At 44.7% G+C, this 27,452-nt stretch overlaps 1 protein-coding gene across 2 annotated transcripts in view; it reads right to left on the bottom strand.

Moving 5' to 3' along the window:
• The window catches only part of ENOX1 (ecto-NOX disulfide-thiol exchanger 1), a 309,422-nt gene that overhangs the window by 91,243 nt on the left and 190,727 nt on the right, over positions 1-27,452 (bottom strand). For both annotated transcript variants that reach the window (XM_007468621.1, XM_007468620.1), the window contains exon 10: positions 6,422-6,606. In XM_007468621.1, coding sequence (XP_007468683.1) covers positions 6,422-6,606 — 185 coding nt within the window. The remainder of the gene's footprint in view (positions 1-6,421; positions 6,607-27,452) is intronic.

Here is a 27,452-nt window from a genome sequence, read left to right on the forward strand (position 1 = left end):
GCCACCGGGCAGGAGAAAGACTGAGCTGTGGAGGTGACCTGGACTCAGCCATCAGTAAGCCACACGGAGTCCTAGAAAAGTGACCCCAGCCCTTCATCCCCGTTACAAACAGGCTACCACGCATTACCTCACATGAGAAGGAACCTAGAGCATGAAAGAGACGGACGGAGACACAGAAACCAAACAACCAGTCCTGGAATAAATAGAAATGATTCAGGAACAATAAGAATTAAAAAATTCTAATTAGTATTCTCAAAAAGATTTGAGAAGATACTGCAACCAAAAAAGAAGACTGTGTGAAAAGATAGTAAACAAAGAACAGAAATAACATTTGCAAATAAAATAACATGATTATCAAATAGAAACTTCAGTGGAAAGGATAAAAGATAAACTTTAAACAGATAATATGAGAAAAAGGACAATGGGCACAGAGCGTCAGCCTCATAGGCCCCTTATATGAGTGCTGGGCATTTCAGAAAGAAAATGAAAACAGAAATGACAAGTGAACAGTTATCAAGAGAACGGAGACCCTTGTTGCATTTATCCGTGTTATCTGTCTGCAGCACCTCGCCCAAGTTCTTTTTTTTTTTTTTTTTTTTTGCGGTATGCGGGCCTCTCACTGTTGTGGCCTCTCCCGTTGCGGAGCACAGGCTCCGGACACGCAGGCTCAGCGGCCATGGCTCACGGGCCCAGTCGCTCCGCGGCATGTGGGATCTTCCCGGACCGGGGCACGAACCTGTGTCCCCTGCATTGGCAGGTGGACTCTCAACCACTACGCCACCAGGGAAGCCTGCGCCCCAGTTCTTTGTAGCACCACCTGTGAAGGCCACTGGGAGCAGTGGGCTGCTGGCCTTTCTAAGATTTTCAAAATTTTTAAGGGACTTGCTTTTCAGAAATTAAAAAGAAATTATCTAAAGTTGTCTTGGGTAAGTTCATTTTACCTGTCTTCCCCTAAAGTTTTCTGATGATCAAAACCACCACCACCCCCAGCAGAGCCAGGACCCCCACCACAGTCACCATCCCCGCCACAGTCACCATCCCCAGCACAGCCATCATCATCGCAATCCTTTATATGACTCCTGCTGCCATAATAATGATCCTGACTCTGACATGTACACATGAGACTTCATTACATATGAAATCAGGAGGGGAATCGAACACAAACTTTTCACTATCTCTAAAAATGTACTTACTAAGCGACTGAATCGTTTAAAGAAGATTTCACAAGAGATGCTTAACTTTCCTGAAGTGGTCAGATGCACTCACTGATGTTCTCATTTCAACACACTTTCATTTATTTCTTAATATACATCCCAAAGACCAATCCTTGGCCAACTTTTGGCAAAACTAGCTGGGGTTACTTTGTATTTTAAGAAAGTAACATTATTGTATTTCTCTGTCCTCTTCTATAAAATTAGTCTAGATTAGCTTTTGTAATACATATACAGAGAATCCCACATCTACTCCTCTTTGAGCATAAGGGAAAAAAACACAATTACTTAATTTCTAAAATGGTGCTGGTCGTAATAGTTCACTTTCCCCCAATTTTTTTTTCCTTGTCTCCCTTGCTGAAAATTGTCAAGACAGCTGACTAGCCCTGGTCTTTAATAATGGCAAGCCAAGAGTGTTAGAGAGTTCTACGTGGGCTAATGGTTTCCCGGCCTAAGACAGCTGGTCTTCAGATGACATTTGCTAACAGCATTAAACAGCATCAGCTGGAAGTATGTATGAGGGACCCTTCTGACATAATCATCATTAGTCACTCACAGTTTTATAACCAGCAGCTTATAATGGTATCCTCTTATCATCTAAATATTTACCAGTCCTATCAATATGATTTACACATGGCTTCAAAAAGAATTCTGATTTTTAAGTTGGTTATTTAGAAATATGACATACTGACTTATCCTCGTGAATAAAAATACAGATCCTGTTTAAATTCAGGTGTGGTTAAAACCATAACGAGATACTAATATACACGTATTATAGTGGCTAAAAAAGACAGAGTAAAACAGAACCAACTGGCCATTCCAAGCGCTGGCTAATAAGGACACAGAACAATTGTAATTCTCATGTAAACCCTCGGGAAAGCACAATGGGACAGACACTTTGGAAAACAGTTTAGCAGTTTCTTAAAATGTCAAACACAGTTACCATATGACCCAGCAATCCTACTCCTAGGTAATTTACCCAAGTGAGATGAAAAATTATGTCCAAACAAAGAGCCTGTAAGTGAATGTTTATAGCAGATTTATTCATATTGGCCTCAAATAGGAAACCACCCAAATGTCCATTAACTGGTGACTGGATAAACAAAGCATGGCCCTTCCTTACCATGGAATGCCATTCAGCATAAAAAGAACGAACAACAGACACATACAGCAACACAGATGAATCCCAAATTCGTCATGCTGATGAGTGACAGAAGCCAGACTCAAGAGGTTGTACACAGTACGATTCCACTTATATGACTTTCCTGAAAAGGCAGAACCATGAGGGTAGAAAACAAATCAGTGGTTGCTGGGAGTGGGGTGGACTAAAAAGGGGCATAAGGGAATTTTGGGGGGTGGTGATGGAATTATTTTATATACTGATTGTGGTAGCGACGGTTACACGACTGTACGAATTTGTCAAAACTCATAGAACCCTCAAAAGAGTATTTTTATTGTGTGTAAATTTTACCTCGATCGACCTAAGAAAATAATTCAGTGTGGTAACCTGAAGGTAAATAAGAATTTCAAATATGGGTATGCTTTTCTTGGATACCTAAAGATATAAACGAAAGCCTGCAACCTTACTCTCCCTGTGGCAGAGACAGGTTAACTTTGTTGCCAGCTTCAGATCAGGTTAAGGCTACCATGTTACCATGGATACAAGCTATTATTTCCTTTTGTGTGAAACCTCTAATATTAAATTGTGACTCACATGCAAGGCAAGGGGAGACTAAGAAACAACCAGACAAAGTCACCGGAGGCTTTTTCATTTTTCAGAACCCTGCCCTTAAAGTTTCCTCCATGAACTCATGAGAAACCATGTGAAGTCAGTGAACATATCCTTCAGGGATGAAAAGAAGAAAGGTTAGAAACTTTTTGGCTAAACTTGAAGGCAATTCTAAAAATTTTATGCTAGTCTTAAGGTTGTTAAGACTGTTTATATTCTGTTTGTTGCAGAAATAATTTCCCCTATATGGATTGCTAAAACAATGACATATGAGAGACCAGCCCTCTCCTCTATCTGTTGACTTGCCTGGGAGACGATGCTTTTCTGATTTATAAAGTGGACAGAGGGCAGATTGAGGGTGGGTTTTCAAGTCAGGAGAAGTCTTTGCAGTGGGGCTCAAACTGGCAAGTTGTGGGGATTCACTCAAAGCGGGTAAGGTAGAAAGATGACTCTTAAATGAGCACATATATTTAAAAACTATATTAAAGATGTGTTGCCAGTGATCGCCGTGCATCCACCTAACCACTAGTAAAAATGAAAATCATAACTGCTGCCTTTGAGCTAGTGCGTTCAGCGTGCTAAGGAGGCGCTACGTGGACCCCTAGGGCATCACCTCTCCCCACACCTTGCCCTGCCCTTTATGATCCAAGAATACCAAACAACCCAGAGCTCCCCAGGGGCACCAGGCCGAGTTCTTGCCTCTGCCTTTGTCCATTCGTTCCTCCATTCAACAAATATTGAATTGTGTCCCCCCAAATTTATATGGTGATGTTCTAAAGCCTGTACTTCAGAATGCAAGCTTATTTGGAAACAGGGTCACGGCAGGTGTCATTAGTTAAGATGAGGTCACACTGGAATAGTGTGAGCCCCTTAATCCTATACAAATTGTGACCTTATAAAAAGGGGAAATTGGGACACAGGCACACACGCGGGGAGAAGACCATCTGAAGACGAAGGCAGAAAGCAGGGTGATGCATCTACAAGCCAAGGAAGGACAAAGCTCGCCAGCAAACCTGAGGAAGAAAGGGGAAAGTCCGGAGTAGACTCTCCCTCGCCGCCCACAGAGGGACCAACCCTACCAGCACCCTGCTCTTGCACTTCTAGGTCCAGAACTGTGAGACAATAACTTTCTGTGGTTTAAACCAAACCAGAACAAACCAAAACAAACTCCCAAACAAAATTCCCCCAAAAACAAAACAAACACAGTAAAGTACATTTCCTATGGACAAGGAGATCCTGCCAAAGTATGAGAAGCCGCGAGAACGGAACTGCTCCTTTAAGGGGCTGGAGCTCGGTGGGGATGCACAGCGGGGGCTCCAGTGTGGACTGGGGCGGGGCGCTGACACCCCGCATGCTTCTTCCTGATTGGCTAGCTCACCCTCGCCTCCTGACTTCTTTCAGATTTGAATCTTCAACCAGCTTAAAGGTTTTTTTTTTTTTTTATTTTATTATCTTTATTGGAGTATAATTGCTTTACAATGTTGTGTTAGTTTCTTCTGTATAACAAAGTGAATCAGCTATACGTATACATATGTCCCCATAACCCCTCCCTCTTGCGTCTCCCTCCCACCCTCCCTATCCCATCCCTCTAGGCGGTCACAAAGCACCGAGCCGATCTCCCTGTGCTATGCAGCTGCTACCCACTAGCTATCTGTTTTACATCTGGTAGTATAAAGACGCAGACGTTGAGAATGGACTTGAGGACACGGGGAAGGGGAGGGTCAGCTGGGACGGAGTGAGAGACTGGCATGAACTTATATATACAGCTTAAAGGTTTATATCAACTTTTCATGCTACCAGAGTCATGTTTTCTGGAGGAAAAGAGGGCCCGATGCATGAGGTATGAGAGACGGCAGACGCTCCTCCTCCTGCACCCCCAACGTGTGGACAGATGGACAAGCCCCGGGAGCTCCCCGCGGCAGCTGTTAACACCGATTTCCAAGTGCGGGGGGCCTGAGCCCCGCCTGTAATGACATTTTCCTGGCTGGGTCTGACCTCTGAATCTCGCTGATTTGTCTAACACACACTGTGAACATCAGCGAGTTGGGACTCAAAGCCAAGACGCCAAAATTGCTTTTAAATGGCAGGAGATGTTTAAGAGAGAATTTCTGTGACTTGGTCATTAACTTGTTTGTATCCCGATCCACGCTTTTTTACATCCCTTCCTCTCAATTATTTTTTTCCTGCTTGGCGGAGGTTTTAGCAGCAGTTACCTCTAATCATCAAGACACTTTTGTAGGCAACTCAGGCTCCTGCTCTTAGAGAGCAGTCAATATTGGTGGGGGAATTTGAAAAAAATATCCTACTCACTATATAATTGCCCATCATCTTGCTTATATTTTCCTTGTTTATAGAAAACAATCTTTTTTTCCAGAAAAGAGTGGTTAGATTTATATATTCAGAGGAGTAATACAAATAACCATGTGTGATGATAATTTAGGCTACATTATTCTAAGATAACTCACACACCTTAGGAGTATCACATATCAATCAATGTTTTCAGATATAAACCCAGCTATGACTCTTTGATTCTACCCTCTGCTGCCAGTGCCCAGTTTTTTCCCACCCCCTCAAGCCCTCATTTCCCACAGTCCACGTTCCTTCTGCTTCCTCCAAAGACCACAGCTTCTATCTCTTTCTTTTTTTTTTTTGCGGTACGCGGGCCTCTCACTGTTGTGTCCTCTCCCGTTGCGGAGCACAGGCTCCGGACGCGCAGGCTCAGCGGCCATGGCTCACGGGCCCAGCCGCTCCGCGGCATGTGGGATCCTCCCGGACCGGGGCACGAACCCGCGTCCCCTGCATCGGCAGGCGGACTCTCAACCACTGCGCCACCAGGGAAGCCCTTCTATCTCTCTCTTACATGAGCTGGAAAGACCCAGCTTTAACTTGAGTGTGCCAGGATGAAGCCTGTCGATCTTTAACAAAAGCAGAGATGCTGGCCTGTTTCTGAAGTTACCTATCGCCCCAAATTTTAGTGGTTCATCCATCCCATCAACAAACATTTCTGAAATACACAGTGTGTTCAGAGAACCAGTCTACATCCTAAGTATCATCCAAGAGAAATGGAAATAATACAGTTTACGTATTCATCGATCTCAAAAACAAACTCGCCACGCTTTTGTAGAAATCAGTCTGCCTGCTTTTAAGTTGAGAAGTTCTAAGATTACAGAACACTGGTGTCACAACTGGCAAGGATTTTCTGACCTTTTGCCATGAGGCTAAATTTTATGTACGGAGCTTTCAAACTCCTAGATTCTCTTCCTTTGCTTCCCACTTCGAGGGTGTAGAGCTTCAACCTATTACTTTAGCGTGGCTTCTCCCCTGACCCTCCCCTTCCACGGTCATCAGCACTTTCCTGACCTAGCCACTCAGCTTTTCTGCTGTTCTATTTTCTCCTCCACCTTTCCCAGCAAACAGCCGCCACTGCATACGCACGTCCCTTTCTCTCGAGAGCAGAGACAACCAATGCGGGCGCAGGTACCTGTTGCATGCCTTGCATGGTCTGCTGCAGGAACTGCACCTGCTGGTCCTTGGTCAGGTTTTCTTCCGTTCGAAACAGCTGCTCTTTCTCCTGCTTCAGCAGCTCCACTTCGTTCCTGTAGGCGTCCAGCTGCCACCGGAGGCTGTCGTTCTCTTCTTTAAGCGCGTAGGCCTGGGCGGCCAGGGCTGAGGGGCAAACAGAATGAGTCCAAGTTGAGTGACCTTCTCGCTTATTAGATGGACAGCCTTCAGTGCGAAAGGGATTCTAAACCGGATTCTTAACGTTTGTACCAAACCCAAATGAGCTACCCTGGGGTGCTTTATTTTGCAGCTGGTGAGCATTGCTTCTTTGGGAATTTTTCGCTATTCTATTTGTCCTGTCTTATGTATGATTGTGGGCACGGGACTGACTCCTTCCAAATTCTTGTCTCTTGACCTCTTCCCCGATCCTAGGCTCCCTCTCAGAAACTGATCCGTGTTGCTAGGTGATGAGAGTGCTCAGAATTCCAGGCAATCGTCCTTAGTCCTTATCTACCTCGTGGCTGCCCTTTCCCTTTCGGCAGGGAGGCAGGACGGCTTAGCTCCTTGGAGGGCCACTTTCTTTCAAATTATCAGCGGCCCCCCAATGGAGGCACGCAGCCACAGCCCCCCAGGGGAGCTGGGGATTGATACACACACACACACTGTTCCTTCCTGCTCTACTGCCGGGTCAGACTGACTGCATGAGTCAGTCAGTTAGTCAGTTCCCTCTGACTCCTATCAGAATGCTGATCTGGTTCCATCTGTTTCACCAACAGATTCCTACCCTAATACTCCTTCCTGAAACCTGAAATTCTCTATGTGCAGATTCAGAGCTCACTCACATCTCCACCTGACTGAGAAACCGAGACACTTAATTCAGGGTCTTACACATCTCAAGCCTCCAAAAACAACTGAAATGGAATAAAACAGAGTGAATGGTTCAAAACAAGATTGAGGATGGCGACTCCCTTCCCTAGTTTCCAGCTTTACTGCCTGGTGGTCTCTGCAATAATCACAATGGCTTCCTAAGCACTCTCTGTATAACAGACGCTGGGCAATGAACTAACTCACTTCATCCCCCCATCAAGCCTCTGATGTGGGTGCTACTCTTAACCACCCCCTCTTTACAGATGAGAAAAATGAAGTGCAGGGAAGTTAGGGAACTTGTCTGATCCCCACAAAGAGAGTAGCATCAACAGCCTTCAAACCCAGATTGGGCTCCAGAGTCTCTGCTCCCTGTCACTGGGCTATTCTGCCAGCCAGAATTGTTTAGTTCTTACCAGACCGTTTGAAAAGAACTCCAAATGCTCCCCCTCTACTTTCTCACAAGTTTCCCATGCTTTCTTCCCCCCTCCTTCAGAAAATCCATTCTCTACTTTTGTAAGCAAGAGAAAAGTGAAGATATTTTAAAAGCTTGTTATCAGAAGCTTCCTTAAAGAAGTAACTTCCAGTTGGTAAGGGCATGGCATGGAGTCCCTGTCCAGCAGGTTCTCGGTCCAGGATCATTTCCGCACCCCACACCATATCCAATACCAATCCCAGAGCCAAATCGAGGTCAGCCTCTCAGATGTTCCACCCACACGTTACCGTGCAATGGTGACAGATCTGTACGGAGGTGCTCTGAAACCCCAGTGAGTTCTCTCCTTAAATATCAACCATCAAATTACGTTAATAGTAGTTTTATAGTTGAGTGTTTTATGGTATTCTACTTTGCAAAATGATTATGTATAGTACACACTGAAATACTAATCAAATAGAACATGCAATTAACCAGAAAATTCCCTACCTCAAACCATCAGGGATCAATTAGTCGACAAGCAGTTACGGCATATGTACTCCATGCCCGAGCCTGTCTGGGCATCTTGGATCACAAGACAAGGACAGAGTATGTCTCTTCACTCAAGGAGCTTGAAATATAATAGAAACCAACACGTTTGAAAGGAACACACTCAAAGCAAGAGAGAAGAGCCTGATGCCTGGCATACAGTAGGCACTCAATAAATGTTGGTTGGATAAATAAACAAGTGACTAATTTAGTGTCAAGGTTTACTGCAAGAGAATCCATCCTACAGGAATTCAGAGAAGAGAAAGGAAAAGGCAGACTGGATTAATAAAAGAGGCCTTTGGGGCTTCCCTGGTGGCGCAGTGGTTGAGAATCTGCCTGCTAATGCAGGGGACATGGGTTCGAGCCCTGGTCTGGGAGGATCCCACATGCCACGGAGCAACTGGGCCCGTGCGCCACAACTACTGAGCCTGCGCGTCTGGAGCCTGTGCTCCGCAACAAGAGAGGCCGTGACAGTGAGTGGCCCGCACACCGCGATGAAGAGTGGCCCCCGCTTGCCGCAACTAGAGAAAGCCCTCGCACAGAAACGAAGACGTGACACAGCAAAAATAAATAAATTAATTAATTAAAAAAAAAAAAGAGGGCGTTGAAGGGTGAAAGCCCAAGAACTGGGGAAGGGCATATCACGCAGGGGCAAGAGCAGAAGCAAAGCCCAGAGATGAGAACTGAAGATTTGAATATTTGGGGCAGGAAGCAGAGAAGCTTGACCAAAAGGCAAGAGTCTGTCTGGAAGCAGTGAGAGAAAGCTGAGCCATGCCGGGTGATGAGAGAGGATGGAGGTTCAGAAGTCAGGCTGGAGTAGGGTCAAATGGGGAGGCCAATTGAGAACCACTGAAGGTGCCCAGGCGGCAGAAGGACGTGATGAAATCCGTGATTGAGGAAGACTGGTTTGGCAATGGTGCATGGAATGAACTGGAGGCTGAAAAGGACGAATAAAGGAAATTTTATTTGGTGTACATGTGTGTGCGAAACAGAGGAACTGCCAATTTTACAGTTTTCAGGGACTGACATAAAATCGGAAATGGGGCTTCCCTGGTGGCGCAGTGGTTGAGAGCCCGCCTGCCGATGCAGGGCACACGGGTTCGTGCCCCGGTCCGGGAAGATCCCACTTGCCGCGGAGCGGCTGGGCCCGTGAGCCATGGCCGCTGAGCCTGCGCGTCCGGAGCCTGTGCTCCGCAACGGGAGAGGCCACAGCAGTGAGGGGCCCACGTACCGCAAAAAGAAAAAAAAAAAAAAAAATCGGAAACGACCCATGGTATACCCAGGAGTACGAGCTAGTGCTTTTTCAACACTGCACAGCCCAACTTCAGATCTTGTCCACACCCTGAGGTACCAACTCCTGACAATTCAGTTTACCAACCCCTAAGGAAATGGTTATGAGGCATCATTTAAGAGAGGCATGTTGTAATAGGGCAAAATTACAGAAAATGCAAATGATGGAAAAAGTGTTGGCGCTGGAGAAGCACGTTACTACACTTAGTAGCATTCAAAGACACTTAAGTCATTTCCTTAGGAAGCTCTATCTGGCCCTTTCTCAATTGAGAGTGGCATTTTTATTATCATAACTGATAGCAGGTGTTTGTGAAGAAATCGATTAGTATGCAGGGATGGAAATCACATTTTCCAAATGAATTGCATAGTCTGCAAGATATGCTGAAATCTGTGTAGCAAAATGCAAGCAGCCATAAAGCATGTGCCAGCAACATTTCAATAAATTTTCTGAACATAAATACATATAGGGAAGTGCTCCATCCATTATCTTAGGGCTTCTCTTATAAGCCTGTGGAATGGCACTGCTGACATTTCTTATTCTTGGCTTAAGCCAGCTGACCGCTGTTCCTACCAAGTAGGATGCAGTGTCATTTGCATTTCTGGAATACGAATGTGATATCATCATATAAAAAAAGATTAAAAAAACCCCAGCAACTCTAACTCCATCTCCCCCCAATCAATACCATAGCCAATCCCATCAACGTTTTTATAATTGGGGCATGTAACTGATTTACATTCCTTATTAAATAATTTCAAGCTTGATATTTGCAAAGAAAATGTTGGTTACTCATGTGGCAGCAAAGTGGTTTTCTTCTGAAGGGTGAGAAATTATATATTGACTCCACTTAACTTGTGGTCACCTGTTTGTAAACATTATTCAGCACCATGCTGCACGGACCCACCCCTCAGATGAAGCTTCCTGGAAGAAGGTAGATTAGTTTCTTGGATCAGAGCTCTAAAGGAAACAAAATCCTAATAATTTCTAACTTAACATCATTTCTCAGTGTATTCAAAATTCAGAAACTTAAAAGGACCACCCTTTCATTTCTCTCTTTCTCTCTTTCATTCTTTCTAGGACACTGCATTAAAGTAAACAGTTTTGAACGATGTGTAATCAAGCTTCTGTGATAAAACTGACCCCTGAGAGACAGCACAACCAATCCACTATTCAAATAAGAAGGATTAAAAATAAACAACAGTATGCATCTTTTTGTAGGAATCCCTGTGGACTGCACTGTGTTCCAATAAATAGAATATTTGGCTAACATGTGGATTACCAATTTTCAGTAAAATTTTTAAAAAAGAATACGGTGAAGACACTTTACGTGTAAACTATTCTGAACACAACTGAATTTTCCTTTGGTGATTTTAAAGGCACTGCTGAATCCAGGGATGCCTCTGGATTATCATTCATTCATTCACCAATCAGCTATTCACAGTGAAGCCATGTGAGGAGAGCTGTGGCCTCCACGAGGGGAAGGCCAGTGTAGGCATCAGTTTATACTGGCTCAGGACCTTAGGAAAATTCTGCCACAGGGATTTTCTGATTGGATTAGACCAAAATGACAACGTTGGAAAAACTCTGCTAAACAGGATTAAATTCCATTTCAGAACTTAGCACTAGGCTACTAAAATTACCAAAGTGTATATAAGTTGATCCAAAGATTAAATTGCACTGCTGAAGAAGAGACTTAAAGGCATTACAGCACCTTGCTGCACCCTTGACTAGATCCTATAGAAACCATTAGTCTTTGTATTAATTATGGCCAGAGTGACCTCCTCCTGTGTCTCTTCCATCACTTACTGTGTTTCCCTGGGAACAGATAATGGCAGGCTTACCTTCTTTAAGTAAATACTCTGCTAAAAGCCTTGAAATCTCTCTCTTAGCACCCTGAGCCAGCCTCAGAAAAATAATTAGCCCTATATGAAAATATGTAAGTTATTTTGGGTTATGTCCCTGTAAGCTGACAGTATGTTAATATCTCTTCCATGCTCAGGCAAGATGCTACTAAATAATCAAACACTTTTAACATATTGTTTCTAACAATATCTGGATTCCTTGAAAACTGTTTGTCTTGGTGTCGTTGGCAGGGGGGGGGGGGGGCCCCCCCCCCCTTTTCCCAAGATGCTACTAAATAATCAAACACTTTTAACATATTGTTTCTAACAATATCTGGATTCCTTGAAAACTGTTTGTCTTGGTGTCGTTGGCAGGGGGGGGGGGTGTCCCCCCTCCACTTTGCCAGATGTCCTCCTGAAATGCTGGGAGGACGCTGCCCAGCTGTGCATTTCCTCCCCATGCACAAAGAATGTCTTTTTCAAGGTTTCCATCGGCTGCTGCCCAGAAAGGCACTTGCGCTAAAAGGTCCAGAACTCAGGACGACTGGATGGGTCTGAGACCTGGAAGATACGGTCACCACATCAGCTCGCCTTTCAGCCCCCATGGCCTGGGCACCTAGGGACCGTCCCCAGGCTCCATCTGCCTTCCTGCATTCTGCTCTTCCTCCGGCAGGGTGCCTGGGGTGGGGGGGCCCAGTGGCGCTGCTGTGGCACAGACGGCACACTGTGTCATGCTTTTCTCTGCTTAGTGAAGCTTGTTCCTGAGAGGTGAGTGGCCCAGGGGCTGCCATCTGACTGGTTCTCACCGATGCAGCGTGAGGGGGGTGTGAGGTGTGCCTTCTGCACAATCCCTCGCTATCTTCCTGCTGCCAGAGTGGGCCTGGGTCTCTGAGTCATCACGTGGAGGAAAGGTGGCCACAGACCAAGAATATCTGCTTTGGACTCTACTGTGCCCAAGAAATGAACTTTTTTTCTTTGGTAAAGACGCTTGAAGATTTGGAACTTATTTGTAAAACAGCTGGCACTACTCTAACCCAGAGTTTCCCAAATATTGGCTTGAATCAGAAATTCCTGGTGGGTGTGCTAAACACGTATTTCTGGGCCCCTTCCCCAGTTTCCAATGGGGTATGTCTGGGACGCAGCCTAAGAAGCTGCATTTCTCCAAGCTCCGAGTGGTGCTGATGCTGCCAGGGCCGAGACCACACTTGGTGAGCGGCAGCTCAGGCCACGGCCGCTTCTATCCCCCGGCTTCTGAACTGGAGCTACAAGTGGCTTGTTTGAACAAATACGTCTGACGGCACCACAGGCTCAGCTTGGCATTCTGGTTCTATTCCTCGACCTTCTGAATGAGCCTCAGGCCCGTGTGCTGCACCTGTGAAGGCAGTCCTGTCCTAGCCCTGTCTCCATGCCCCAGCCACCTCCTTATGGAGGGAGGGGGAAATCTGGGCAAAAGGTACAGTCACTACTGTTTTCCTTCCCCTGTTTTCCCCCAATAACAGTAGCAGTAGCAGCAGGAGTAGCTGTAGTCATAGGAATAGTAACGGTGGTCGTAATAGCTAACAATTTTATGTGCCAGGCAACGTTTGCACAATCTCCTTCTGCCTTCACAAAAACATGACAGTAAATACAACTATTATTTTTATTTTCCAAGTGATGGGACTGAGTTTGAGAGGTGTGGAGGTTTGCACAGCTGGCTGGAGGTGCAGGGTTTATCCTCCGCAAGGGGGACTCCAGAACCTACACTCCCCGACGTGATGGCACCGGGGTGGCCCCTCGCAGGTAAGCGCTGCCGCTCGAGCGCGAAGGAAACCAGGGTCCCTGCTGTGGGACCTGATCAGCTCCTAACAGAGGCAAACATTCCCTTGCTCGGTCTTTTTGGGGACTGTTCTGCAGAAGGGCTCCACTACAGAGGCAGAGAGGATAAGCCCATTTTAAAATGAACACACATAGATCTTCTGCAGGAGGAGTCTGGGAATGAGCCATACAGAAGTTAAACTCAGGCTTCTGGAGCCTTGAGGCCTGACTTGATCCGCTCAGGGATCCCGCCTTCTATGCTGTGTCCCCCTCATCTGAAATGGCTGCACTGAGACCACCGACCACTGAGCTCCTGGGCCTCGGCCGGTTATTAAGGCTCCATGAATTGACCATAAGTGCGTGGGTTTATTTCTGGGCTTTCTATCCTGTTTAAATCCTATTCCATTGATCTAGATGTCTGTTGCTGTGCCAGTCCATACTGTTTTGATGACTGCAGCTTTGTAGTATAGTCTGAAGTGAGGGAGCCTGATTCCTTCAGCTCTGTTCTTCTGGAGAAAACTCTTAATTTGAAAAGATACATGTACCCAATGTTTACAGCAACACTATTCACAACAGCCAAGACATGGAAGCAACTTAAGTGTCCATCAACAGATGAATGGATAAAGAAGATGTGGCACATATATACAATGGAATATTACTCAGCCATAAACAAGAATGAAATATTGCCCATTTGCGGTGACATGGGTGGACCTAGAGATTCTCATACTACATGAAGTAAGTCAGACAGACAAAGACAAATATCATATATCACTTATATGTGGAATCTAAAAAAATGATACAAATGAACTTACTGACAAAACAGAAATAGACTCACAGACAGAAAACTTATGGCTACCAAAGGGTAAAGGGAGAGGAATAAATTAGGAGTTTAGGATTAAAATATACACACTACCATATATAAAATAGATAACCAACAAAGACCTACTGTATAGCACAGGGAACTATATTCAACATCTTATAATAACCTATAGTGGAAAAGAGTCTATAAAAAAGAATGGATATATATATATATATTATAACTGATTCACTTTGCTGTACAACTGAAACTAACACAACATTGTATATCAATTATATTTCAATAAAATTTTTTTATAAAAGGCTCTATGAAGAGAGCCGTGTCCAAGGACTCTGCCTGGTCTCAGGAGTCCCAAAGGACCAGTGTTCCAGTGCCTACCCCACCCAACTCCTCTGTGTTCTGCTTTTCTAGGTGTCCTGCACCTTCAGCTGGAGTAAAGGCAGTGAAAACCCTCTTCCACAGATTCCCCAGGGTCTGAATAGGCTCAGGAAGGCCCAGGACAAGCATCAGATGACCCTCAGGTGACCAGACAAAGCACGGGGTCCTTGAAATGCTGTCATGTCGGTGCCCCCCAGCGTCCAGGCACAGGGCTGGAGAGCATCAGAGACGCCTGCTGCACAGTCTCTTGCTAGACAGCCTATCGTGGTCCGGACGAACTATAATCAATCTGTTTTCCAGTAACACCCGTATCGCCACAGAAGCAGCAATCTTCCTCCAACTGCTGGCGGAAATTCCTTCAGCTACGGTTTTGCAGGATCATTATTATTACAACTCAGCATTGACATAACATTTTCTATTTGTAGTTGTGTAGTATAGTCTGCGCATTAGCTATGATTAGGGAGAGCTCACCAGAAGCATAATGCAGGGTCTATTTCCATCTTTGTGTGAGGCCAGTGGAATAAGGGTAATTTGGAGAGTGCAGCTAAGCTGGATCTTGTTATTATAATGGCTTAAATGCGAGTCTGCGGGCACAACCGGCAGCAGGTGACTCAGGAAAAGAAAATCCTCTGTCGCCCTGTCCACAGAGCTCCTCCTAAGGAAGCGGTCTGCACCGGTGTCCGTGACCATGCGGTGCCTCTGGGCCACTGACGCTGCTGAGAATTCACCTCATTCACGCCTTACCGCTTTTCCATTGACGTTATTATACCTAATACCTCCCCCAACTCTCCCATTGTCCTTGGAGGAAAGTAAGTGAAGGAAAGAGGCATGCGCGCTTCTTCCAACAGCAGGGTGTCTGCCATTTAAAAGGTTGAAGGATGCTCTGCTGGGTGAGGGATGCCCTGAGAGTCCTCAGGGAAGCACAGCTGCAGTGAGTCCCGCAAACCTCGGCTCAGAGCCTGCTCTAGGCAAGCACACCCGCCTGACCTCGGGGGCTCCGCGCCCAGCGATGGGAAAAACGATACAGGTATGGACGTCCTGCTCTCCCCACCACGAGCCGTGGTGGTCGGACGGAGGAAGAGGCTGGGAAAGGAAAGCTGGGGGTGGGTGAGGCTCCTTTCTGAAGAAGGCAGGGCGGGGCTGGGCCTTGAAGTCAGGCTCACACTGCGAAAAGCTGCAAGGAGTGGGGTGGGGCCGTCCCACCGTGAGGACCACTTTCCCCAAGGACCCTGCGGACTCCAGAAGGAGCCAGTGCCCAGGAGACAGGGCAAGATGGGTGCAGGGAGGAGGGGAGGCTAGGTTGCTAAGGACCCGACGTCTCGGGTCCCGGCAGCAGACACATCCAGGAGGGGCACTTCCCCCCAGCTCTCCTTTTTTTTTTTTTTGCTTAGCCTTCAGTTTTCTTTTTCACTTGCAATCCCTATTTCGATTTCCAAGATGCAGGTACAGTTTTTTCTAACTCTCTGAAAGCTTTAGAGAGTTTTTAGGATACATCACAGAATGACACGGGTCGTCAGGAACAGTGCCCCCTCCCTGGCCATGTTCCCCCCTCACAGACAGCACACCTCTCCGGGGGACCGTGCTCCACCCTCACTAATGGTTGGTCTCATCCAAGCAGAGTAGCTGTAAACAGCAACCCTTCCCCCGAAGGCATTACTCCTCTATTTCTCCTCTGGCTGCAACTCCAGGGCCTGGCTGACACCTTTCTCTTCTCCCCAACTGACAGATTTCCTTCCCTTTTAACAAATGGTCACTTCCAATTTTCTTCAAGGAAACTTCCCCTCAAGGAGTGATGTTTTTCTACTCCTTCTAAACCCCTACACACACACACACACACACACACACACACACACACACACACACACTCACTCTCTCTCTCTTTCTCTAACAGCTGGTTTCTACTACGTAAAACATATCCCTCTGAAATGTGCAGCGGAGGTCAGCCCACATCTGAAGTGTGTTCTCAGTCCTAGGCATTGCCCTCTGCAAGCAAGACTGACATTCCCCACAAAGCTTTTCTTTTAAGACACCAAATACTTGGGATAACAAAGATGAGTTGAATAGAAAGGCTTTCTCTTCCCTTGGGTTTTGTGCTGCACACAAACTCTATCCAGTCCACGGAGTGGGAACCAAGGCTGGTGGGAAGTGGTGGGCAGTGAATTCCCCTCCCTACCAGGCTCCTTACCAACGCTGAGACTGGTTTATTTAAGCCCACATGTTTGTGCCTGGCATCAGGGAAAAAGATTCCCATCCTCTCTAGATACATAACCAAGGTAGAATGGCACTGGTATGAAAGAGTAACTGGTGGGCTTCCCTGGTGGCGCACTGCTTGAGAGTCCGCCTGCCGATGCAGGAGACGCGGGTTCGTGCCCCGTTTCGGGAAGATCCCACATGCCGCGGAGCGGCTGGGCCCGTGAGCCATGGCCACTGAGCCTGCACGTCCGGAGCCTGTGCTCCGCAAATGGGAGAGGCCACAACAGTGAGAGGCCCGCATAACGCAAGAAAAAAACAAAACAAAACAAAACAAGTAACTGGTGTCTCCAGCCTGTGCTCCCAAATGGGAGAGGCCACAACAGTGAGAGGCCCGCATAACGCAAGAAAAAAACAAAACAAAACAAAACAAGTAACTGGTGTCTCCAGGCCAGCAGTCCTCGAAGTTTGTTCCACACACAGCCTCCATCTGTCCCACCATGGGATCTCATATGTGAGAATTCCTAGACCCATCCCAGACCCTGTGAATCTGAGCTTCTGAAATGGGGGCCTGAGGTTGTACACTTCAGCAAGTTTCTGGAGTAACTCTAATGCACACCGAAGTTTTGGAACCTATTCACTAGCCTTTAGAGGCCAGATCCCCACTTCATAACTTTTTTCCAGGCTTGTGTTTCTTTCATTATTTTTTGACGCCTGCTTTCTCTCAGCCTTTTCTAACGGCTTCTCTGTTATTGAAAGGACCTACCCTTCTCCAGCTTTTACCAGCCAACAACAGCCTTCCAGGGTTCTCTGCCATCTGCCTTGCCTTCTCACATTTCATTCATCTATCTCCCTGCTCCTCTCTGAATGCGGGTTACTGCCTTTCCCGTGATGATACTGTGACAGCTTTCATAAATCCTCCAGGCAGTGTCTCCAAAACACATTTTTCTGACCTACTAGATGGGGTTGTGTATTACTTTTCTTTGCAGCCATATTTCTGGAGAAAGCTCGGCCGCAGCAGGTTTGTGGCCTGCACCCAGGAGAGGCTGAGCTGTACCTCCGTGCTCTGTGGGAACTAATCACCCTTGACCAAGGGCCCTTGGACCAGCCTCTCAGCTGAGAAGAGCAGGCCCTTCCTGCGTGCACACTCTCCCCAGACCGGTCGCTAGGTCCTCTGAGGCTTTTCTCTTTGGCAAATGCCCGGGCATCCCTGCTTCTCTCTCTCACCACTGACGGATGAGAAAACAGTCCTCGGCTATTCTCCTAGCATCAGAGAAAAGCAGGGACTCTGTCTTTCTGCATCCAGGCTACTTTAAGTTTTCCTTTCCTCCCAGCTAGTCCTTTTTCCAATTAACCAAAGAATACTTGGATGCATCTCGCACAGGTATGCTGAGGGGGGTTCTCCATCTGTGTCACACATGCCATTTTTAAACGAATAAACTACATCCCTTTCATTTCTTCTTTCTTTGGTCCTTTAACGTCATTGCCCATGTCAGTCACCTCCTCTCCACTAATCATTTTTATCTTCTACTCCATTTTCTTCTTGTTCTCATATTCTGTTACCTTTACCTCTACTTTTTTTTTTTTTTTCTTCTTTCCCACCTATAATTGACAGCCATCAATCTTCACGTCACACGCCAGTGGTTTCCAATCCTTTGTGCATGCGACTCGTCTGAGGAGCATTTTAATAACACAGATGCCTGGGCATTAACCCCCAGGCATTGGTGTTTGTTGTATAAAGCTTCCCAGGTCTTTCCTGTGTGCAGCCAGGGCTGGGAACTGCTCATTTTATCTCTGTTACTGCTTAGCAGTATCCATTCCCCACATAGTCACAGTACCATTTGCAAAATGCCATGGAAACCCTTAATCGGTTATTTCTTACAACCTCAAGGAAACCCTCTTAGGATGAGCCTTACATTACTGCTAAGAAGGCTGAGGCTTAGGGAAGGGACATCATTTGCCAAGCCACGCTGGAAACAAAACGAAGATCCCTCAAGGGGCCTCTGACCTCATCTGGTTCAAAGTTATTTCTGCACTCTGTTTGGTGACTCTAAAACCTCTCTTCCAGGGACACCAATTCTCACTCATGTAGGCCACCTTCTCAGAGCTTTTCTAGTGGTTTGACCACTCCTCTTCAAAAGAGCGTCAAGGTGAGCTCGGCGTTCCTCAGTCAGGCCCAGAGAATGGGAAGGAAAGTTGGAAGGAAGTCTCTCAAAAACTTATTTTCAGAACTCTTGATTTCTTCTCCACTTGGACGGCTCCAGCTCACATCTGTCAACTGGACACCTCTTCTCATTACTTCTCCCCATCCCCAGAACCTGAGTGCGACAAAATCCTGCTTCGACAAACTCAGAGTCCTTGGGCAGGGAAAAGTGCATGCATTTTATAAACTGTCTGGATGGCTAAATTATAGCAATTTTTCCCTGGGAGAGAGTTGTTCGGATATTAAAACCCGCTATATATTGAGTACAATCATCTTTCTCACAGCCCCGTACAAAAAAGCAGTTTTTGCCTTGTTCATTAAAATGATTTGCTTTTGGTTTCTGAAGAGTACACTTTTCCAGGCAGCAATGTCTTATTCTTACTGGCGACTCCTTAGAATCCCTCTGCAAGTGCTGAAGCCCCAGTTCAGCGCTGTTAATCAGATGCTAAATGCTTTAAAACAGCTCTACCCCTTTTTCTAATTGAGAAATAGTGCTGTCTGGGCAAGTTTAGGAGGTGACCTTGATTGAATTAAAGAGTTCGGGGACGGAACAGACTTCAAATTCATATTCGATGATTTTAAAGAAATGACTTCCCTCCAATTAAGCAGGAATTAGCATGAAATATTTTGTTTCTGAAAGGTGAGAAGAATTCCTCTGAGAAAGCAGCTCTCTCGTTACTAGCTTTTTATTGAACGTGCAGGAGAAGGCACCACGGATGGTTCTACATCAAGTGCTTTGTTAACACGGTGCTGATGACCCGGCATCAATTACAATATTTCTTAGGAGCCTAAATGTTATATAGCTGGGGCAAAAGGTCCAATTTAAGTTCTGATTTCTATTTCAAAAGCCCAAGGACTTAACCACTTTCGATTACTAAAAAAAAAACAAAAGACAAAAAACAAAAAAAAGCTATACTTTCCATCTGCAATCATTTCAATGTAGTTCCAGGAAAAAAGGTTTCAAATGTTAACCTTACTTATTTCTTTGTTGTCTCCCCCCTTTAGCTCCATCCTTCACCTTGCCAAGTCCTCCATCTTTTAATGACCTGAAAGAACGTGGCCTTCCTCCTCCTCTAAAGAGTAACACGTAGAGTCTCTCTATATAATCATGGAAGCAGGATTCCACAGAGGAGTGAGGAGGGATAAGACACACGTGGTGGTGCGGGGACTCTCGGGGGTACGTGAGGAGCAGTGGTCCTGGGAGGATGCCGGCCGGGCTGTTCTGTAACCCACGTGTCTACTCTTGTCAACCTCAGAGAGTTGTGCAGACACAGATTATAATAGGAGGGAGGCGGGGGCGTTGCAGAGAAGGGGCTTTAAAGCCATACACCAGGTATGAGATTTGGGGCAATTTAGTTTAACTTCCATGAGACCTCAGGGTCCTCATCTGAAAAACACGGTCAGTACTGTGAAGATCAAATAGGTAATTTTTTTTTGGTCTAAGCTGAAAAAAATATCCTTCAACAGATTAAAAAAAAAATAGTTCTTCCTGGTTTCCATTCATTTAGTGAATTCTTGTCTACCTACTGTGTACAATGCAACACGCTGGCCATTCAGGGAGGAAAAGATCCCGAGCTGGTCTTGAAGGAGCAGATTGGGTAGAAGGTCCTCCATCTCAGCATGTGTTCACCTTTATTTGCTTAAAACAAAGAACCAAACAAAACCTTCTGCAGGGTTGGTAAGAGTTCAGATGAACAGATTTACACAACTTCTCACATACTCTCAGCTCTCACAGCTCTGCATGTTAAGAGTTTATCTGCTAGTTTTGGCTTTGACTTCTGAGAGCAAGAGCTGTATGGACCCACGATCCAGTGCTATTCCAGGAAAAGGAGAACTCTGGTGAGCTACAGGGATTTTTCAGAGCAGATAAACACCACTCTCAGATCAAAGACTAAGTCTCAAGTAGTCTTACAAGACTTTGTTTGCTATTTTACCCCCCCTTAATATGGCACTGCAAGACAAATGATATCACGGTCCCATACATGTCACAAGCAAGAATTCACTAAATATTTGTTTTCATTTTATCATTGCTTTGTATTATGGCGTTGCTTAAGACAATTTCATGGAAGCAAAGAGCTAAGGATAGAGAAATGGATGGCTTTACGACGTTCGCATTATATAAACTATATGAGAAAAGTCTAGTATGGCAGGTGGAGACATTTCTTAATCAACCAACTAGTAAGTCACTAAAAGAAGAATTAAATCTCTTATCCTACTTCCAAGAGATTTGCCAAATATGTGTTATCACTTAAGTTTTACCCGAAAACTTGTAATTACAAAAAAAAATATCCCCAACACAAACTTGCAGACATTATTCAGCACTCCAGCTGATTACTGTTTGGGGGTAAAAATCACATTTTTCTCATTCATTTTGAACATGGGGTAAGAAGGGAGAGGACACATTACTTCTAAGATCTCTTCCCGATCAAAACTTCCCTGAGTCTGTGCATCTCAATAACATTGATATTATTGCAGGTGCTCTCCCTCAAACTTTTATTTTTAAGATTGATTGAGGGGTAGAGCTCGTAAAGAAAAGCCTCAGGAACAAGGAAGGACGGAGAGCGCTTCAGTGAGTCTTGAAATTAGATGGAGAGTCAATGAATGATTTTCAGGTAGGCTCTCCCAGGCCTTGGGGATGCAGGGGAAACATGGGATGAGATGGGAAATCAAAGAACTAATATTGTAGCTCAGACCACTGCAGATCCATCATCACATCTGTGCTTGTGTTTAGAGAAGTAGATTTATTTTTCTCTTTACCTTTTTGGAGAGTCAGGGAATGGAAGACTTGGGGCTGTGACAGTGCGTCCGGTTTACCAAAGGAATACATGACATGGCATGATTCCTCCCCGATGTACTTTGCCTCTTCAAAGCAATTTTTCTTCTTGCCCAAAGCCATAGAGCTGGTTGTTTTTGAGGAAATAAATATCATTCAGCTAGAAAAGGGACTGTGCCAATTTCCCGAATATTTTTAAAAGCTGGCGTTTCTGTTGGAATGGGCTAGAAAACAGTTTGCTGGATGCACTGCCTATGTTGAAGCCAATCTCTTTCTGGTCAGTAGAAAAATCCAGAAAGTAATGGGAAGACTAAGCAAAAGCCCCAGTCAGCCTGGTCTGGATTAACATTTTAAGGTAATAAACATCTCCAGCCTACCTTTGTTTCCAAATGGCACCATGGTGCCATGCACATAGCAGGCATTCAAAATCCTTGGTTGATTTTACTGACTCTTACGATGCCACTTACGGCATCTGAGGGATATTCTATTCTGGAGCTTTTTTTCCCACAACATTTAGTAGTGCCATAGAAAGGTCATTAACGTGGAAAGAAGGAAATTAGTACTGAGTTCTAGTACTAATACCTAGTATTAGTACTAGCTCCAGTTCTAGTACCTTCCACTTACTATCTTGGGCAAATAACGTTAACTGCTCAACATGGGACTGCACATTCCTGTTTGTGAAGAAAGGAGGTTATGCAAGGTGCTTTCTAAGGGTCTCTTCATATCTGAAGAGACTCATGGTTGCCAGTCTCCTTGTGGGTCAGAATTCAACATGTCTGCCTGGATCAGAACTTGAATTATTTCTTGGATCCTTAATTAAATAGTTACGCAAATATGATCATATTTGGAAGAGGAAACTGCAAGACGATGTGGTCTAGGAAGGTAAAATATTATGGAAAATTAAAGGGGATTATTCCCCAATTTGAAGCAAAAGAGGGCAATTCAATAAACTTCTATCATCTGATACCAGTTACTATTCATGACTACTTTCAACTTTCTTGTGATTAAAAATGGCCAGGTAGTATTCCTCCATCAACACAAATGTCACCACAGATTCTCCTGTGTAATTTTTATATTAATATTTACTGTAGTCCAATTATTTACATAATACACGTATGTGCTGTAGAAATTTTTGGGATGCAAAAATAAGAAGAAAGATCACTGGTAATCACACCATCTAGAAATAGTCACTCTGAATATCTGACCTATCTCCTTACAGATTTCCCCCTAACATATAAATTGTGAATACAACACATACACAAACACACCATTGGAATGATCTGTACATTGATTTGTAATTGCTTTTAATCACTTGGCAATATACAGAGAACCTTCTCTCATGCCATTATATAGTTTTCTAAAACATGGTTGCTTTCAAGGCTGCTTATGGATATATGATTAATTAACCCATACCCTAGTGTTAAGATACTTACATATTCCTAAGGTAATTCTGATAACTGAAAATCTGGGTAACTGCATCAAGCGGCAATGACCCACATGCAGGAAGTGGAATGCAGAGGTCTCCGGGACACAGCCCCTCTAGAAGTTATCAGTACAATGGGCTCATTAAGGAACCTGCAACACCCGCCCTGAAGCACTACGATGAATCGACTGCTCCAGAAATCTGTCTCCCTACTCCTCTGCTGGTAATGGGGAGTCTCAAATAAAATGTCCCTTCTCTAGCCCCTTCCCAGAAAGCTTCCCACACTGCGTCCTGGAGCTGGGGCGAAGGTCTGCTGAGCACTCTTTGGGATCAAGGACATGCATGCCAGTGTAAGAGAGGAGTCTCTAAGCCATTTAGACATGGGAGCGCTCACTATAATAATTATTTTTAAAATTGCTATAAACTTCAATGTCCAGCGCTTCTAAGTATCACAAATGGAAGGTGGAATTTCTAAGAAAGGGGAGAAATAATTACTGCTACTTCTGTCAATTACTTTCTCCATTAGTTATGGGGCATTTAACTGAGTGTGGCTCACTGGAATTCAGTTGGATCTGTGTCCTCACTTTCTGTATTCCTTCAGTAGATCTTCAGCTCTTGGATTAATGAAGCTTACAGGCAACAGTGTTAGGAGTCAAGGTACAATAACTTTATGTCGCCAACTGTGTCTTGATGAACGATGCGGTATAAAAGCACAGGAGAATTAGGACAATGGTGTTCATAAACAGTACATCAGGGCCAAGAAGCTGGTAGCAGCATAGGTTTTAATATAGTCTGGTATTGATTCTTTTGGCCAATGTCCCACTTTAACAGTGTTAAAGTCACACTTTAAGATTTCAGATGGAGAGGTAGAGAAGAGAATCAATAGATACTATCTTTCCACTACTAACCAGCTACGTATCTATAGTTCTCTGCCACACTCACATTTAAGGGACCTAAAAGATGCTTTGGGGAGGGCTGGCCCAATTTTCAGGCTTTAATGACCTCAGGTATCTACTCTGACCACCTCAAAGATTACAGCTTGAAGTCCTAAAGGTTCACTTGAAGGAGCCCGTGATCCAGAAAGGATACACATGCATTTGCTCTATATTTTCTATTTCATTAATAGATCAAAAAAAGCTTTAAAAAACCCCACTTGTTACACAAAAAGGTCTGACTAAAAACATCATCATGCATATATTAAAAAAATACATACAAAAATGCTTATATAGTTAGGCTATGAAGAAGCAAACAAATCAGAAACTAAAGAGTCTTTTGTGGTGTTATAACGAACACTTTTATCTTTCTTTATTCTTAATCATTAGACTTTCCAAAATGAATAGGTACTTTTTATATAAAAAACAGATTTCATTATCAAAAAGTCACATGCTGCTGGAGGGCAATGAGCTGATCTACTAAGAGTGCTTTCTATAAGCGCCAGCTAGAATCGTAGGTGAGCACTTAAAAAATTACGTCAGTGTCGAAAAGGATAATCCTCATTTGGTAATCAGAAATTTCGACTCATTAGTTACCAACTAAGAGGAAAAACTAGGAATAAATGCCACTAAGGAATTCTTTCGTACATTTAGGAAAGAGAAAGAAGAGAGTTACAAACTTACCCAGATTCTGTAATCTAAACTCCCTCGAAAATATTCTGCTTTTTTCCAGAAGTTGTGCAAACCCCACTTAAATTCCAACAACACTGTGTTAATTTTGCTCAGATGCAAGCTGAAAACATATTTTAACATCCTGTCAGAATGAGATACTAAGAGTGTCGATAAAATGACACTAAAATAAATGTAAATTTAGATTGCTGTTATAAGTGGCTGCCTGGCTCTGCGAAGATGTTAGGTTGCTATAGTATTTTCCATAGCAACTTTGCACCTTATTACATAAATATTCCCTCAGTGTCCTCAGAGCCTGCTAAGAAAACAGGATTAAATCTACTCCCCTACGGAATGATCCTGCATCAAAACTTATCAGAATGAAATGCCCCGAAAACATAATAAACTGCAATCTAGATCACGGTGCTCCTGGCAGGTGAAAGGCATCACAGCGCCGCAGGCTGGGCACGGGCGGCTGTGCTGTGACCTCGTGCTGCCCACTGGCCATTTGTCTCCATTCCTCCTGGGTCAAGGTCTCCGCACTTCTCCCTTTCTGAACATTGGCTGGTAAGTTCCTCACTTTTCTCCTCTGCCTGCCAACTACCCATCAGCCCAGGAGCCCTTCACCACACTCCAGGGGCTCCTGTCACCAGGCCAGAAGCCAGGGCTTGATAGAGCCGGAGTCCTCTCTGCAAGGTGGCTGAGCTGGGAGCGTGTGCTGGGCTGGCACACAGAAAACTACTCAGAGAACCCAGCCAGCTCCAAGCTAGTACTGACCAGGTGTGAACTGATGGAGACCCTCAACCAGGGCTCGCCTGGGTTTTCTGGAGGCGCCGCTCAGCTGAATGGCTGGAGCATTAGGGAAAAATCTGTGGTCTCTGAGACACAACACAATTTCAGCAACCCAAATCGATTTGACACGAAACACACGATTGTGGAAAATCTGTGCGTATATGAGAGTGATGTTGGGAATACGGACGGCACTGTGGAGGGCTACAGAAAAATACGATTATAAGGGGGCTCCGCTTAAGGACAGTTTAGCCTCCAAATGTGAATTTACAGAACAGATAAGCACGGTCTGGTTGGACAGGCGTGCTGCCGTGACAGAGGAATCCTGCTGTGTGGGGTCGGTTTAACAGCATCTGCCTCTTACATTTAAAAGGTAAAGAAATGATTTCTACACTGTTCAGAAACATCCATTACGAAATGGGAACTGTAACTGCACATGAAATCAAGGAACTGAAAAATCTACCCCAAATAAAGAATGATTTGATTTCTTTTGGCAAGATTAGCAAGATTTAAAAAAATAAATAAATAAAGGGAAGAAACAGAGAAAAAAGCCTTGTCTCCTTGCAAATGAAGCTCTGTTTCAAGAGATTAGGAATGAAGCAGGCTGCTCAGCCCACCTCGGAAGACTGATTTCATCATCTTTAAGCCATATAAGTTTTAATTAATCACACCTCCTTGTTTGGCCCTTGGGTTCCCAGAAGACATTCTGTCATGGTTGGAAATAAAACGCTCGTCTTTACCTTGGCGGTGACTGATGGACACACATCACTGTTCTATTTCTTCAGACGTTCGTCACGTGTGAAGACAGAAGGTCTACAAACAGCCTATCCTTCTCACCACTGGTACTCCTGCCTTTGGGAGTCTGCTGGGCAGGGAGCACAGTCCCAGGCATGTGAGACTGAGCCATCTCACTTTGCACGTCTGAAGGCCCTTGTCCCTCTGCCTGGTTCTGAGCGACCCCAGAGTAAGCCTGCTAGGATCACACTCAATGTTTCCTAAAAGGAAGCTTCTACCAGCTGCGAATGACATGGCTCCCGTCAGGGCCCCATGAGTCGGCTGCAGGACCCCGAACTGGAACCCAGTAGCCCTTCCCTTCTGTGCGCAGGCTGGTGCTGGGGGCTGCAGTGAACCTCTTCTTGGACTTGTGCCTAACTGTAATCTGTCTGTTGGGCATTCTTATGTCTTTCAAAAGCACTCCCATACAGGAAATAAACTGAATCAGAAGAATGAAGGCAGTCCTGGTGTTCAAAGAGATCAGGGGATAGCCCGAGAGAGCCTTATTATTAATTTTTTTAACCTAAGACTTCCAGCTATATATGAAACTGTTCAGACAGACTGAATACTGCTGATTCCAAGTGAACTTAATTATGAGTCCCTAATTTGACTCAGTTGGCTGAAAGAGCTGGAAAATCTTTGACTTCTTACTGGAATCAAAAAAAAAAAAGGTCTGTACCTATTTTGTGGTGAGTTTCCATGGAAACTTAACAACCCAGAAAACATTCTTCATAATTAAAAGAGTATTTGCTCCTATAAGGAGCTCAGAGTTTAAATAAGGTGTAGTTTAAACCCAAGAGCATTTGTGCATATGGAATGGTTTAAGGGTCGTCTATTAAGCAAGGGCCGTTTTAGATTTACTCTCTTCTAAAATCTGTGTTCAATGTACAATGTATACTCACCAAATATTGGGTTAGGTACATACACTGGAGAGTGATGTTCATTCTGCTGTATCCTGAATTTAAATTAACGGCTTAAAATATATTTGGCATCAGGCACTGTATTTCTATTAACTTAAAATGTTTATTTATCTCTTTAAAAGGTAGGGTAGGCTGTGTCTAGCTCTCTCCATACCCCCTGGGTCCACAGTGTCTTGAACACAAGAAGATGCCTGACAAGTGTCTGTCAATCATTAGAATGAGGCTGAGTTTCAATTCTCTGGTCCGTAGTCTCTTCAGCATGTGGCACTGAATTCTGGGTGTGCAAAAGTTCTGAACGTTGTGGAGAAATGAACCATTCTTGTCTGAACACGCTTCTTAATGCCTGCCATTTCAGTTTAGCCAGAGCAAGTGTTCTTAGGGCTACCATCTTCCGA

The sequence above is a fragment of the Lipotes vexillifer genome, unplaced genomic scaffold (assembly GCF_000442215.2).
Source record: "Lipotes vexillifer unplaced genomic scaffold, Lipotes_vexillifer_v1.1 scaffold479, whole genome shotgun sequence".
In the NCBI taxonomy this organism is placed as follows: Eukaryota; Metazoa; Chordata; class Mammalia; order Artiodactyla; family Lipotidae; genus Lipotes; species Lipotes vexillifer.